At 36.8% G+C, this 16,500-nt stretch overlaps 1 protein-coding gene across 3 annotated transcripts in view; it reads left to right on the top strand.

Annotated features, from left to right (window-relative positions):
- The window catches only part of NAV3 (neuron navigator 3), a gene marked incomplete at both ends in the record, with an annotated part of 362,535 nt that overhangs the window by 166,343 nt on the left and 179,692 nt on the right, over positions 1 to 16,500 (top strand). For all 3 annotated transcript variants that reach the window (XM_082666667.1, XM_082666668.1, XM_082666669.1), the window contains 2 exons: positions 2,810 to 2,949; positions 13,317 to 14,343. In XM_082666667.1, the coding sequence (XP_082522793.1) occupies positions 2,810 to 2,949; positions 13,317 to 14,343 (1,167 nt within the window). The remainder of the gene's footprint in view (positions 1 to 2,809; positions 2,950 to 13,316; positions 14,344 to 16,500) is intronic.

Consider the following 16,500-nt stretch of genomic DNA (forward strand, 5'->3'; position numbering starts at 1 on the left):
TTTTTGAAATGGGTATGCATTAATTATTGCACATTTGGAAGCAGAAGTGAGAAACATTGGCAGATTTTTGTGGGGAAGTTAGCACCAGCTCAGCCTGAACCATTCTTTTATCTTTAATCATTTAAATTTTTGCTTCTTTATATCATATGTATTTTAAAGGCAGTCTATTATAATAAATGACAGTGCATTCTATACTGTTTGGAAAATACTGGTACAGAAAAATGTGTGGAAAGTGACTTTTTTTAATGTTAGGTTACTGGAGGCATGATGGTACAGCTAAGTGAAGCCACAGCAAATGTGTTTTGCCCCCCTGATTATTATGTGATTATATGTGCCATCTCACTCACTGGGGAAGTATCTCGGTGGTGGTTTACTAGTCACTACTCTAATAATTAATCATATTGTGCAGTATTTGACCACAAGAACTACTTATGGTGCCTTGACTTGAGGTTATGTGCTTTTCCCCTTGCCTTGGTTTCCTAAGTTATGTTCATTTCCATAGTAATTAAACTGATTCTGGAAAGGCAAATTAAAAGGGTATTTAATTAAAAATCAAAAGAAATGATATAAACTAGGATGCGCAAAGAACAGTGACCTGCCATGTTCAGTAAGCATTTTTTATTATTACTTCTAAGACTTAATGAATATAAAATATATTTTAAGTACTTCTTTGATTTAATAGAACATCTCTTTTTTTGGCTTCATTCTCATTTCTCTTTTTATTACTTTGATGAATGATCTTGAGCTCTGGCTGACTGTCAAATTAGGGTAATGAGAAGAGCAAATGGATTTTTTAATTTGTTTTAATTTGTTCTTCTGAGAACTAAATGTCACTTGGCTTCATGGGTCACAGTCAAGATCAAAATGCATTTTAATTGCTTTCTAGAAACAGGTCAAGTTTCATTGCAAGCAGGGCAAATTTTGTGACAAAATTTGTTTATAAATGTGAGTTTGGAATGAACTTTCTAAGCCTATGACTGTGTCTACAGGACTAGTCTCAGATTTATTACGATGGGACATTTGGCCAAATTAATTAGTTGAGTTCCTTCTACATAGTGCAATCACTGGTACTCAAAATTCCTGGTGTCTGTGGTTATTGTGCTAGACTTACAAACCCTGTAGATCCATTTGAGTAAAAGTTAAATGCTGGAGTCATTTGGAAAAGATTCTAATCTTGTGCATGACACAACCTCTAATTAGCAAAATAGCTGAAGGAACTATTTATTAGCCATATGTATTTAAACTCCAAAATACAGTCAACATTTTGAAACTATTAACTATTCCAAGATATCAACATTTCTGGTCTTAAGCTGGCGTGTGTGTTTTCCTGATGTTCATTCCATTTCGCAATACCTGTTACTATTATAAAATATTTATAGTATACATTTAAGAGTTTGATTTCCTGGTAATCTATGGAAATAATGTGTCAAGTAGTATAATAAGGTGAGTTAAAATTTGAATATTGTAGCAACTGATTGTGAAATGTTGGGTACCAATATACTAGATATAAACATTCTTTTATTTTAAACATTTTGTATAACAAGAAAAAATTATTTGCTACATTTACAAGTTATGGATTGTTTTTGTTATTTTTCTTTTAAAATAGAACTTATTAGAGCAGTACACAGTGACATTCACAGGGTGGCAGCAAACACTAGCAAAGATGCTGGCAACCCTTAATATGTTTTTAAATATGTCTTAAGATGCCAATATTAATTCTTGATTTCTAGTTTTTCATTTATGCGGACTGAGTTTACTATACATACACAATATACATTAGTATTAGTATAAAATAAAATATAGTAATTGTGTATTTTACGCACAGTTCTTGAAATAATTTATACCTGAAATTTTAATATGGAAACTGTTTAAACAGTGAAATAAATGATCCAAACTGATGTTTAATTATAGTTCAAATAAAATAACTGCAGATGATTACCTCCTATCAAACTTCCCCTAATTCTAATACAGTCTACCTACGTTTCCTCATGTCTTGTCCTTCATACACAACGAGTAGCTAAAGCTACTATCACTGTAGGTGTGTTTTAAATTGTCATTCTACTAGCATAGATTTTCTTCTAGATTTTCTTCTTCTGAGACCTGCATCCTTGTCGCATGGCCTGTGTGATCAGTTGGCCACACTTGTGAGATAACCAGCTAGAGTCTAGGTGCTTACTTTTGGCAAGAGAGTGAAAGTTTTTATGTGAGACAGATCAGTCAAATATGAACAAACTCATGACCTTGGTCTCCACACCATGTTTTTGAGTAATTAACTAGCTTAGATATTCAGTAAGCATTTGCTATTTGCAATTTGTATGTAACTTTATTCTTCTTTTTATTAATGTACAAGTTCATCTAAGATACAGCCACCTAAGATAAAAACAAATGTCCCGTATATTGAAAAGAACAACTTAACAACAACTGCAGGCAGCTGGTTAATACCCTGAGAATATAATAGATTCTAGTTAAGTATTATTATTTCTGTTGCTTTTCATGTAATTGTTAGAGTACCTTTAAATCAAAGTTTTATTCATCAGGTACATATAGGCATAACTTTTTAGTTAAAATTACTTTATTTCTAATTGTCCTGCATTATTAGTATACTTTGGAGGCAAATTATATCATATGAACCAAGATTTTTCTAAAGATTTTCAAACCTTGTGTTTAGCTATTTGTCGCTTAAACCAACATTTTCTGCTGAATGTCATAAATTATGATTTTCCCATTAACTCTTCCCTGCTCAGAACCTCCTGTTCCCTATGTTTTTATAATGTACAATAATGATGTAATTTTTCTTGTACTATTTCAGACTTCCAGGTCCCTCTAGGGTACCAGCTGCAGGCAGCAGCAGCAAGGTCCAGGGAGCCTCCAATTTAAATAGGAGAAGTCAGAGCTTTAACAGCATTGATAAAAACAAGCCTCCAAATTATGCAAATGGAAATGAAAAAGGTAAGTGTTCGCCCATTACATCATTAAGGCACAAGTGTAACATATGGGCCTAATAAATTACATGCTAAATCTAGTATTTAAGCAGTGTTACAGCATTTGGAATGGAAATGTTATCAGTGGACTTTCTTACATTGTCTAAGTGCCTCCTCCTGAATTCCAGCTTTTTTCAGGCCCTTTCCAATCTGAAGAACACTTTAAGGAAATATAGTCATTTATATTAAAGTGGTTAGTGATTATCCCCAAGTATAAAATCTGTTTCTCAAAAAAAGTTCCTCCTGGATGCATGTAAATAGCATTTTCTTTTGTTTTCTCATGTTTTATGAGCACTTATCTTGAAATCATAAACCTATATGAAGTGTTTTCAAATCCTTGGTTTTAGTTAACATTAAATGCCGTACATGTTTGAGGAAGTTAAGGTTGGAGCATCAAAATTTAAGACATAATTATGAAGGGTACTTAGTCTTTGAGAGCAGCAGGACAGATAAATATTATGACCTTAGTTTTTCCTATAAGAGACAAATTATTCATGTTTGTTTTATTTTCTTGAACGAGTGTATGATAGAAATATCCAATCACACGATCAGGAAGAAAGGACACAGTGGAAGTGTGTGTTAAAGGCAGATTATATATTAACTACTGTATGATACACAGTTCTCTCCAATGTGCACAGTGCATATTTAAAGAGGTGCTGGCTTGATGCATATCCCTGTGGAGCTTGCATCCGAACGGTAGGATGTGTAATTTACATCTAAACCATGAGAAAATCAAGAACCTCTGCTGTTGGGAGCAGTGTGACCCTGTGAGGGACTAGGGCATGTTGCGGGATTTTGAGGTAGTATTTTCTACTCAATAAAACTTTAACTTCTCTGTGTAGTATTTAACTCTCCATGCAACAAGACATGAAATTCCAAAGTGACAAATACACTTAGTAGAACAGCTGGCAAATTTGGTTTGACTAATTGAACCAGGTAGAAACCTTTTGGCTCAGATTAGATCATTTCCAATTGTTTAATATGGATTATCTGATTAGACTTCTCTTACTCAGACATGAATTGACAGGAGTGATCTATGAATTATACACTTTCATGAAAATTTCCTACCCATTAAAACAAAATTGGACAGACTGTAAATCCCTGTAAGCAAAGCAGTGTATCTTGATCCCTGTAATATCCCCAGTTCTTGAGTTGAATGGAAAAAGAAGAAAATAGTATGTGTTTGGAAGTTAGGATTTTCTCTTTAAAATAAAGAATAAAACCTTTGATTGGCGAACCTAAGAAATGTTACTGAAGACTTACGCTTCTCCTGGAGAGAAAGGGGACAAGAATTTCTTATCAGAAAAACATCTCCCTCATTTTGTGACTTTCCTAGAAAGCATCATACAAAGGCCTATATATGCTATGAAATACTAAGGGAAAATAGACATGTTTAGACATTAAGATATGCTGAGTGGACTGCTCAAGTGTCTGATTTTAGCTACATGAGACTACAGTTGTATAAGAGTTTTGCAAAAAATGACTAATAACATTGGCAAAGAAACCTAGAAATGCTTTAGATGACCCAACGTTTTGATATCATAATGTATTTTTTGATCATGTGAAATAATTTTTGTATTTCTGGTGTCTAAAAGTAAAAATCCAGAGGTAGCCAAGTATTCATATCTTTCCATAGCCATTCAGCCTCTCTTATGTATGTCTAAGAAGTAGTGCAAAATTAGAAAGTAGCAATATTTATAATAACCACAAGGTGGAGACAGATAACACACATTACGAGGTTTTTGACCATAAGCAGATTTCCTTAGGTCGGTATCAAGAGCAAAAGTTTTCATGGTGAATTAGCCATTACTTTTAATTCCAACAAAGTAAAATTCCAAAACATTTAAAGTGTATGATCTCACATTCACAAATATTTATAATATTATATATCAAATGTAGGCATTAAATGTCTGTAAACTGTCAATCATAATTAAAGCATAAATTGCATTATATAATACAGCCTTCTAGAATTTGTTTTGCATGCTATATGGCATTTTCTATTAATGTGGAATCACAGCTTCATATCAGTATATCCAGTATCATCTCTAAATTAATCATTGTGTCATGCTATTTTATATTTCCAAAATATTAGCTTAAATTATAGAGCAAACAAAACAAATATAAACATCACATATGAAACAGTTTATAATTTATTCTTTAGACTATTTGAATGGTACATCTTTTTGGATAAGAATGTTTTATTTAACCTTTGACATGGAGATTTTTCATGTTAACATAGCATATAAAAAAATAAGATTCCATCTGATGACAGGTTGATCTCTGTGACAATATAGTTCATACATATCCTAGGCATGGCTAAATAAGGTGAAAATTAAACAAGAATTTTCAAAGGTTACAGTATTATAATAACAGAATTCAGAAATTACTAACTTGAGTATTCTAATTGCCATTCCTTTTTAGTTATTAGAAAGTATAACAGTTAAATTTAATAAATTAAGATATGGGCTCCCCTGGTGGCGCAGTGGTTGAGAGTCCACCTGCCGATGCAGGGGACACGGGTTCGTGCCCCGGTCTGGGAAGATCCCACATGCCGCGGAGCGGCTGGGCCCCTGAGCCATGGCCGCTGAGCCTGCGCGTCCGGAGCCTGTGCTTTGCAACGGGAGAGGCCACAACAGTGAGAGGCCCGCGTACCGCAAAAAAAATAATAAATAAATTAAGATATTTTTACTCAAAAGAAATAATCACACTATCTGTAATGTGCTCCCTGAGTGCTTCTAAGTGAAAATGTACTTTCTGCTTTCTTTAAGAAGTCTTAAATGTTGAGTTATGTGAATCAATTGGGGAATCTCTAGAATTTGTAATAGATAGTAAAGGTTTATTCACAATTAAAACAATTTCACTTCCTTATTAAAAAACATACTGTTGAAAGCACAGTAGCTTCTCACATGTATGGAATGGTAAAAATAGCTTATTTATGAATTGTGTGACTTATCTAATAAAGGGAAATCAGAAGAGAATCACAAACTGCACTTCAAAAGATACCTCTAATACCATTTTAATAGTAATCCAAAAGTAGTGTGCTCATTTCACCAAATGGATTAAAATATCGGTGAACATGGCCATAGATTATCACTTGCAGAGAAGGCTGAAATAGAAATGTTAAAATAGAAAGCAATGCCACCCCACCATTCTGTTGAAATGGAATGTAGGAACAAATTTCTCAGAACAAATGGTGAAATGAAGATAGTATATTGTTTGTAGAAAAGCATTTCTTTGGGGAGTCCAAGTTTCTTCCCTTGGTGACCTGACATGCAGAGACTGACAATGAATAATATGTTCTGACACTAGCATTTATCAGTTTGCCCATGCACCCTATGAGATTACTCTAGACAGATGTATGCTTTAAAGAAAAATCAAATATCTTTTCAGTGGAAATCAGGGATCTTGTGAAAAAAAAAATGCCCTGGTTCATTTGGGCACACATTTTATATGCCTGAAGCAAATTATCTTCAGAAATAATTCTTGTTTTGTAAAATCGACATGATAAATATGAAAAAGGCTTAACAGTTCAGTACTATTAGGAATGTAAATGTCCCTAGCTCTATTTGGAATTCACTTTCTGAATTATGATCTGTAACCACTTATTACTTGGCAGAGTTCTTTAGCAGAGAGATGTTTTTCTCTGTTGCTAAGAAACATGCCACAGTACCAGAGGGCATGCTCCCATCTCTTTATTGTTTCTCCCGTGTGATTCTTACATGGTACCTGTACATCTGTGGAAGAGGAGATTTCCTTTCTGTTCTCCTGGGTTCTAATGAAGTAGCTTCTGGTGTGAAAGTGTTTTCTTTCATTTACACTCAACATAGATTTAGTATGATTGATATGGAGAATTTAGCAAAATTGAAATTGAACTTTTTAAAACTATAGGTTTAATGTGAATGTTGCATTAGTCGTGGAGTTTTGACAGCTAAAACATAATTATCTAGTTCTTAAGTACTTTTTTAATTACTCTGAAATTACTCTTAAGACCACAGAACTGAACGGTTTTATTTCCTTTTCAATGCAATGCAAATACGTTTTACTCATTATATCTCTTTACGGGTGATTTCATTATGTGTTCCACCATGACTTTTTGCTTTATTTCCTTAATAATTATATAAACCTATAATGACATAATTTCAAGTTAATCTTGAGGATGTTTATGAGGTAACAATTAAGTACATAGGTCAAGTGATATGACTAAATAGACTTGGGCATATATGTTGTTTACTTACGTATACATGCTTACATATTGAGGTGTACATGTATTTTATATGCCCGTACATAAATTACATACTTTAAAAAAATCTGGCTGGTGAGTTAAAGCTTCCCTAAATTTTTCAATAGTCCACAAAGTGGCACTCTCACGTTACTAATGGTACAATATATGCATGTGCAGAATGGACAGTGCCCCTACAATCCCTGTAATAGCATTCCATGTTTCTGTTCAGCATAAAATTGATGATTGAGGCATTTCGCAAGCCATCATTTATGGGAGACAGTGTGGTGAGGTAAACAAGGGGCCAGTTGGTAACAAAACAACTGAAAACAAATTTGAATGCTATTTTTTTTAACTTTCGAAACGTTCACTGCATTTTGGTATATTATTGTAAAATGAGAGTCTTAAGTTAGTTATGTACCAAGCTAATTGCCGTCACCACATCGATCAGTCATTTCCTTCCTTCCGTAATGATCTGTGATGCTGAAGTCGTTCTGTAATTAGCAGGGACCATACATATCACTGAGCACAATGCCTGCTGTACAGTGAATACTTTCAAAAGAGTGGTGCCATTGTCATTTTTATTGTTGTTGCTCCTTTCTGTGTTGTTACTTTGTGAACTGAAAGCTGGTTTGCTTCCATCCAAACAGTATACTACTCAGTGAGGAAGAAGAAATAAACAACTGAGGATGTTCCCTGGTCCTTTCTCAGGCTAGTAGCACCATTGGCAACGTAGCAGTGAGCTCGGAAGCGAACCTGCCAAATTTCCATGGAGAATCGTCTTTATCTAAACTTCCCATATGCCTGTTGTGACTGCCACATTTACCTCCGTGTATTAATTTTAGAACTAGATTGGCATTTTTCCCAGGTCATCAAAGTTATTTTTTTGTGTGTATGAAATAACTAAAAATTAACTCTCTGAATTAAGATGTTTTCTAAGCAGGAATTAAAATCTATTCTTACATCAACTCAAAAGGATGGTGCCAGTAGGAGATAGTATATAGGTAACTGAATAGTGAGTATCTTGTATCATGTTCTCCCCATTTATATTCTGCTCATTGAGGAAGAAGGAACCCAAATTTCGGGGAGTTACCCAGTTGCCTTCACTGTTGTGACAAACATGTGACTTTCTGGAGAACCGAACCGGCAGAATTTTTGGGTGGGCAAGCAAACATATGGAAAGAAGGGAGAGTCAAAAGCCTCCAAATTTTGTAGTCACATAAACCTGGGTTCCAATTTTGGTTTTGTCTTTTCTAAATTTTACTCTATGCCTGATTTGGAGCAAGTTACTTTCTCTAAGCTTCAGTTTTCTCATTTATAACAAGAGAAATAATATGTATATTATAGATTATTATGAGTTTAAATAAGAGGCATATGGGTAGAAGCTCTAAATGTGATACCATGTATCAAAGTACTTTGGAAAAGTAAGCAGTTGATAAATAATATTATTTGGTTGCAATGGAATTGGTGGTGGTGGATGCGAGGTGGAAGAAGAAGGGGAGGAAAAGGAGAGGGAGTGGAAGAAACTTTCTCTTTGGAGGCTAGAGACAAGGAACCAGCTATAGGCAGAGAGGCCCTGCAAACGCAAGATACAAGTTTGTTGCAGGAATGCCCTTAAATATGTGCATTAGATACCTGTGCTTTTCCGCCATACCCAGCTAACAGTTCATTTATAGTCAGAAGCTGAGTTAACAACACTCAGCAATGCATCAGTTGAGACCAGGCTACTTACTATTGAATATGTAAATCGCACAGATTGTGCCGACCCCCGCTCTGTCAGAGCTGCAGAGGCTGCCATTTCAGCAGCTGTTGTTCTGCACCCTTTCTTGTGAGGTGTCCAGAGAGACACTCATTATTCTAATGCTCTCCTGATGCACAGTGACTTATGATTTTCACTCTTCATGCAGCGTGAAGCACCTCATTGCTGATTATAGAGAGGAGCTGGGCACAGATTGAGAGTTGAGTTCAGAGAAGTGTCTTCTATGTGTGTACTTATCTGAGAACGATTTTATAGCTTTTCCTGTGACCGTTACTGTAGGCTGGATGTCGATGTCATAATTTGGAGTCCCTCCTGTCTCATTTTTGGGTGTGATGATGTTGAATTTCCTCTGTACTTGAACTGCGGTAGCAGTCTATCTAGCTAATGTCAGCACACTTACAGAGCATCCTGACTGGTCCTTTTCTGCCCTCTTCTCTCATCCTCACCAAAGCTCCCAGGCATACAGGGGTAGGAGTCCCCTGGCTTCTTAACCTAGTTGCAGAAACACAGAAGATATACACTAAGTATGTGGTGAAAATGATGAAATAAAGGACATTAGGAAAACCTCTTTTGTTTTTAGTGATCTCTCACCACAGATTGCCAAGCATCCGGGGGGAATGCAGAACTGACAGAGCTTCCAGAATCCCACAGAACGAAGAATATTAATGCTGCACAGCTATGGAACATTTAATGAATTTAGCCGATTTGAACACTGTCATAAGAAATAACTCTTTAAAGCCAAACATGGTCTGTGACCAGCAGCGTTGGTATCATGTGGAAGGTTGTTAGAAATGCAGAATCTTGGGGCCTCCTGCAGATCTGCTGAAGCACAATGTGATGTACATTCAGTAGGATCCCCAGTGACTTAAGCGCACATTAAAGTCTGAGACCGTTATGTTAAACACTTAAAATGTCAGACATTCTACGATAATTATAGAGCTTGGGCTCTAGAATCACACATGTGGGATCAAATCCTAGCCACACCACACATTCCTCACTAGCTGTGCACCACTGAATGAGTTGTTTAGACCCTCAAAGCTTGGGTTTCCACAAGTGTGAATTAGAAATAGGAGCCCTTCCAAAAAAAGATAGGCAAAGTGATTATGAAATTGTCACACACAAAAAAAAATAGGAGCCCTTCCCATCTCATCAGGCTGTTGTGAACACTAATGTGAGATAATATAGTTAAAGAATCTTCAGCAAAATGCCAGTAGGCATTATTATATTTGTAATAATTATTAATATTATTTTCATTATAGAATAAGAAATATTGCGAATAACTTTTGAGATCAGTGTAAGAAAGTGAAGATAAATTCAATATGAGGCCATTATGTTCCTCTTAACAATACTACAGCAGACTATGATTTCATTTTGGGGGTACTTTATTTCTAGCTCTGTGTCCCAATATACGTATGTACTTTTTTTTTTTATAATTTATTTTATTTATTTTTGCTGTGTTGGGTCTTCGTTTCTGTGCGAGGGCTTTCCCTAGTTGTGGCAAGCGGGGGCGACTCTTCATTGCGGTGCGCGGGCCTCTCATTATCGCGGCCTCTCTTGTTGCGGAGCACAGGCTCCAGACGCGCAGGCTCAGTAGTTGTGGCTCACGAGCCTAGTTGCTCCTCGGCATGTGGGATCCTCCCAGACCAGGGCTCGAACCCGTGTCCCCTGCATTAGCAGGCAGATTCTCAACCACTGCGCCACCAGGGAAGCCCCGTATGTACATATTTTTAAAATGTAAATAAATAGAATAAATTTTCACATAGTTTCATATAAAAATTCTATATTACTCCTGCCTTGAATGCCTGCATATCTCCCTTAGCTCATCTGTCTTGATCTTATTTAATGTTGTACAGCCCTTTGTGCACTTCTGATCTCTACCATTTTCTTTCCCACCTCCTACTCGTTTAACGTTTAATATATGCCATTCATCTTCTGTGAGTCTGATTTCTTTCCTCTGACTATATTGTAAGGTGTCTTGGGGAGTCTTACACAGAATAGCCACTCAGTAAATATTAACAGATGTTATGCCTAGATTCAAGTCCTAGAGATTGTAGGAACTGAGTAGCATTGATTAATATTTCTGGAAATAGTAGAAAAATGGAGGCATATATGTTGGACAGAAATCTGCAAAACAGTAAGGTCACTGTGTGAAATGCACGGGCACATACACAATTCACTGAACTTGAGAAAATGCATCTTGTTTGGAGATGTCCTTAGTTTCCAGTTGAATCTAGGTAATCGAGAAATAAAGTTTACTTGACAATCCTATTAAAGGCATGAATTTGACATTCACTATTTTTTGTGTTTCTAGAGTCAAGGAATAATGTTATAACTGATAAGCCATTGAACTTCTTGTACATTTGAAAAATCATAGTGATTGACAGAATTAACTTAGAATCCCAAGCTAAGTTCAGTTCTCAGACTTGTCACTTACAGGTTGTGTAACTTTGGCCAAGTTCTTTGACCTCTTTGTGCTTCAGTTTCTTCATGTGCAAATTGAGGGTAATAATGAAAATTTTATGCAGTTGTTGGAAGGACTGAGTTAATGTATTTCAAAAACTTAGTTTAGTGCCTGTCACACAGAAGGTGCTTTGTGTGTAATGTAGAACTATGCATTACTGGTGTGGTCTTTGCTTTCATGGACTGTATCAACGGTGCAGTAGAGGAAACAGGCAATCACAGTGAAGTTATCTACGTTTGTCTATACTATTGGCATTGTTAATATAAACTTCACAAATCTATTATATTGTTTTAGGCACACTTATTTTCTTTTAAAAAAACCTAACTCACACAAATATTTAATGAAGAATTTAACCTCTTTTCCTATCTCTTTCTTTATTAACTTTTTAATGTAAACAACTTCTTCTGAAAAATGGGTAAGACAAGTATTCTATACCAATTGGCTTAATTACCTACTGTTTATCATGCATTTTTGATACTGTTGGAAAAAACATTTAAAAGTGAAAGCATTGTAGTTTTAGATCTATGAATATTTAATGGAATTTAATGGTCTCCAATTCCTGAATATTATGAAAGGATTTATTAATAAAATATTTCCTTTGGACATTTCATTTATTTGACAATATCTAGTATGTTAACAGTATCAACGTTGCCTCTTTTACATAAATATCTAATTTAATCATTTATCCATTTTTTTCTCCATTTCTCAGAAGAAAAAGAAAAAGAGGAGGGAAGAGGGAGGTATTTATGGTAGATGAAATTTAAGGTAAATGACATGACCAGAATTATATAGTTCTCCAGTGTCAACATTTATACTGAGATCTCTTAACTCCAAGCTCAATTTTTTTTTTATTCTATGCATTGTTATAAAATCTCTTTTTGGTTTAGTCTTTCATGCTTAAAAATAAGACTTGTAATCAAGCATTAATCAGTGCTATAACAGTCGTATAGAAATTCATATCATAATGAGATTTCTACGTGGAAAGTAAGTAAACACTAGTGCATTATAAGTACTTATATGATAATTGGCCTTATTTTCTTATAGCCCCCAAAAAGTAGCTTGATTTTTTTATTAGAATTTAAAGTTTGTTCAGATCCCTACAGGAACATGCAGGTGTGCTAGTTAAGAGCACAGGCTTTGAAATCCGTTCAGGTCCAGGCTGGATGATTTCGGACAAGTTATGTAGAATTTTTTAAAATTATTTATAAAATTATTATTTGTAAGAATTATTTGTAAAATATCAATACATACCTTGTAGGGCTGTTATAAGGATTATACATATTATGTATTACACATTTTTTAGTATTAAATATTTGTATTACATATTTTATATATTTCTTAGTAGATTATCTGACCCATGTAAACATCCCTTTCAATATTTATTTTGTACAAATAAAAAGAATATTAACAAAAAGCTAAATTATGATTCAAAAGCATATTTAATCAGATAAGAATAAGCTAGGCTCCCTGTAGGTTAAAGCAATCTCTCAGTATTCATTATTCTTATAAGGCAAGGTGGAATATCCATTCACTGCTATGAGCTACAGTAGTAGCTGGAAGAATACAGAGAATTGCTTAGGGGAGGGATAGTGTTTTATTCATCTATAGACCTCTGTGACCAGCAAAATTCGTTTGGCTATGAATAATTTTAGAAGGGGAAAAAAGTGTTGTGGTTTTTTTTTTCCCCAACATCACTGTCCTTCAGACACTGAATGTTTGATATCTGGTACAAAAACCACCACATTACAGAAGTGATTGATGCCACATAGCATGTCCGTTTCCAGTTCAGAGGAAAGAAACTTCCTTGTGCCTACAGTTAGAAATACTCAGTGGTGTGACATAAGTGATCAAAAACTAACCAGCCTTTTTAAAATGTTTCTTCTTAACCACGTCCAGATTCCTCCAAAGGACCTCAACCATCTTCAGGTGTGAGTGGCAGCACGCAGCCCCCCGGCGCCTCTGGGCAGCCCCCGGCCTCGGCCATCCCGTCCCCGAGCGCTAGCAAGCCGTGGCGCAGCAAGTCCATGAATGCCAAGCACAGCGCCACCTCCACCATGCTGACCGTGAAGCAGTCGAGCCCAGGCACCTCTCCCACACCATCTGCAGACAGACTGAAGCCCCCTGCCTCGGACGGGGGCAGAGCAGCTCCCTCGGGACAGAAATCCATGCTTGAGAAGTTCAAGCTGGTCAATGCCCGGACTGCTTTACGCCCCCTGCAGCCTCCCAGTTCAGGACCCAGTGATGGTGGGAAGGAGGACGATGCCTTTTCTGAATCTGGTGAAATGGAAGGCTTTAACAGCGGTCTGAATAGTGGCGGCTCAACAAGTAGCAGCCCCAAAGTGTCACCGAAATTAGCCCCTCCAAAAGCTGGAAGCAAAAATCTCAGCAATAAAAAGTCTTTGCTACAGCCAAAGGAAAAAGAGGAAAAGAACAGGGACAGAAATAAAGTTTGCACTGAAAAACCAGTCAAGGACGAGAAAGATCAGGTGGCGGAGACGGCTCCAAAAAAGACCTCTAAAATTGCAAGCTTCATCCCAAAGGGCAGCAAGACGACAGCAGCCAAGAAGGAAAGCTTAATCCCCTCTTCCAGTGGGATTCCAAAACCGGGCTCAAAGGTGCCAACAGCAAAGCAAACTGTTTCACCGGGAAGCTCAACAAGCAAAGAGTCTGAAAAGTTCAGGACTACCAAGGGAAGCCCTTCCCAGTCCTTCCCTAAGCCCGTAACGACTGAGAAAGCAAGCACATCCAACTGCCCTGCTCCTTTGGAAGGAAGGGAAGCTAGCCACGCCTCTCTGGCGGGTTCCTGTGCGGGGTCAGCGGCGCAAGGCAGTGGGCAGAGCGTGGGAAATGGTGCTGTCCAGCTCCCTCAGCAGCAGCAACACAGCCACCCAAATACTGCCACCGTGGCTCCATTCATTTATAGGTAAGGCGAGCTCCGTTGGTCCACAGCTGTAAACACTGACAGGTCTGCATACTCAGAGTATACATAATAAGGAAGGTTGGGGAGTCCTATTTCACATAGTCATTTTGGAACAGTATTTCATTCTGGAGAGAGAGGCCTAGAATTAAAATTTTTAAAAGAAAGCCTCCCATATCCTCCAATCTATTAGTCCTCATCTCCTTCCCCTCCCCCCTCCCCTCCCCCCCCTCAAGAACCGAGGCCTTTGAAAGTTAACCTACTTGCCGTCAAAGGCAAAATAGAACCCAGATGTCATGACTTTTCCCCGTGTCTATTACTTTTACTACTATTATTTCTATTATTAGTCTTTTAAAATAATTCTCATTTTTATAGAGTTTAGAGATATTTTTGTTTTCACCCATGAGAAAACGTAAACCATAATGGTTAAGGGGGCATGCTCTGGGTTCAGGCAGATATAGACTTAATGCCCAGCTCTGCCACTTACCAGCTATATGCCTTTGGACAAAGAATTTAATATCTCTTAGTCTCATTTTCAGCTGTCAAATAGAAATAACAGTATCTACCTTGTAGAGTTGGGAAGAATAACAGGCAAAATGCATATAAGATGCTTATTGTATACTGTGGCACATTGTACATGTTTGTTAACTGTTGTTTATAAGGCGTTGCTTTCCCAGCATAAAATTTATATTAATTTCCACAGCTAGGCCTGTTGTTTCCAGGCAAAAATACTAATCTATATAATTATGATATTTAACTTTATTAACTTTTTTGTTATATATTTATATTATTTTTCATTTATTAAAATACATAGCACATGCTATATTTTAAAATATATATCCTACTAAACAGTTGTAGTGTAAACACATTTTGCCTATTGTCTTGTGGTAAGTTTTACTCGATTAGGACTGTGTCAGTGCTGCTGTGTCTCCGTTTTTATCCACTGTCCTTTCAGTGAAGAGGTGGCTAGGGAGGAATAATGCCTGCGACTTTGGCAGGTGTACAGTTCATCAACAGGAAAAACAGGATGTAGGATCTGCTGCAAATAGGAAAAGGTCAAGATTATATAGTTTCAAATTTTATTAAATTTATTAAATATGTGAGTTTTTAAGTAAAGAAAATAATTGTAATGATTTGTTTTCCCTCAGTGAAAAACCTAAGTGCTTTAAGTGATTTTTTTCTGGGGCTTTATATACTCATCCACACAAATGTATAATTATTGAATTTCAGGTCTACCTCAAATAGCTACCTCATTTAAGGCTGCTATTCTGACTTTAATACCAAAAATTCATTTAAAACCTTTGTATCTGCATCACATGGTGTTACCGAGCCCAAGCTTGCTCTGCTTGCCACATGGCAGGCCAATAAATCGGGAGATGAGTTGTTGGGGCAAGGAGTAACGACTTTAATCAGAAAGCCAGCAGACCGAGAAGGTGGCACCCTAGTCGCAAAAAAACATTTTCCCTCAGTCCGCATTCTCTGGGCTCTTTTTCTACAGAGAAGGGGGAGGGGGAGGGGCCCACTGCAGTGCCAGCCAATGGCTGAGTGTGACCACTAACAGTCAGTTGCTCATTGACAGTTGCTCACTAACGGTCGCTCGCTTGGGGGAGGGGCCCACTGCGGTGCCAGACAATGGCTGAGAGGGACCACTAACAGTCAGTTGCTCATTGACAGTTGCTCACTAACGGTCGCTCGCTTGGGGGAGGGGCCCAGTGCGAGGCCGACCAATGGCTGCGGGAGACTGCTCTAGGTCGTGCCTGTCCCACCTGTATTACAATGGGAGTCTGCAGATCCTTCTAGCTCCAGAGACCCTATCTGACAAAGGAGAATTTCACATGTCAAAATCATAATCCACGTTTCAAAAATATAAGAAAAAATTATAAACTTTAAAATATGTCATACTCAGCACACTTGTCACTCTGAAATGTATTCTGTAAGAACATCTGTCATTTCAAATCACCATGGATGAATTTCACAGGAAAGTATAAATCTAAGCAAAAAGAATATATCCACCAGTTTAGCAAGCTTCTTTCTATAAGTAGCAGCAGACTTCTTTGGTTGTTTGCAATAACATATCCAGTGGGTACAGATTTAGTGATTTTCATTTGGCAGTGTAACCTTTGCTATCTGAAAGAGGAAGCAGCACAGTTTAGAGGTTAAAGT

The sequence above is a fragment of the Grampus griseus genome (assembly GCF_964374135.1).
Source record: "Grampus griseus genome assembly, chromosome: 11".
In the NCBI taxonomy this organism is placed as follows: Eukaryota; Metazoa; Chordata; class Mammalia; order Artiodactyla; family Delphinidae; genus Grampus; species Grampus griseus.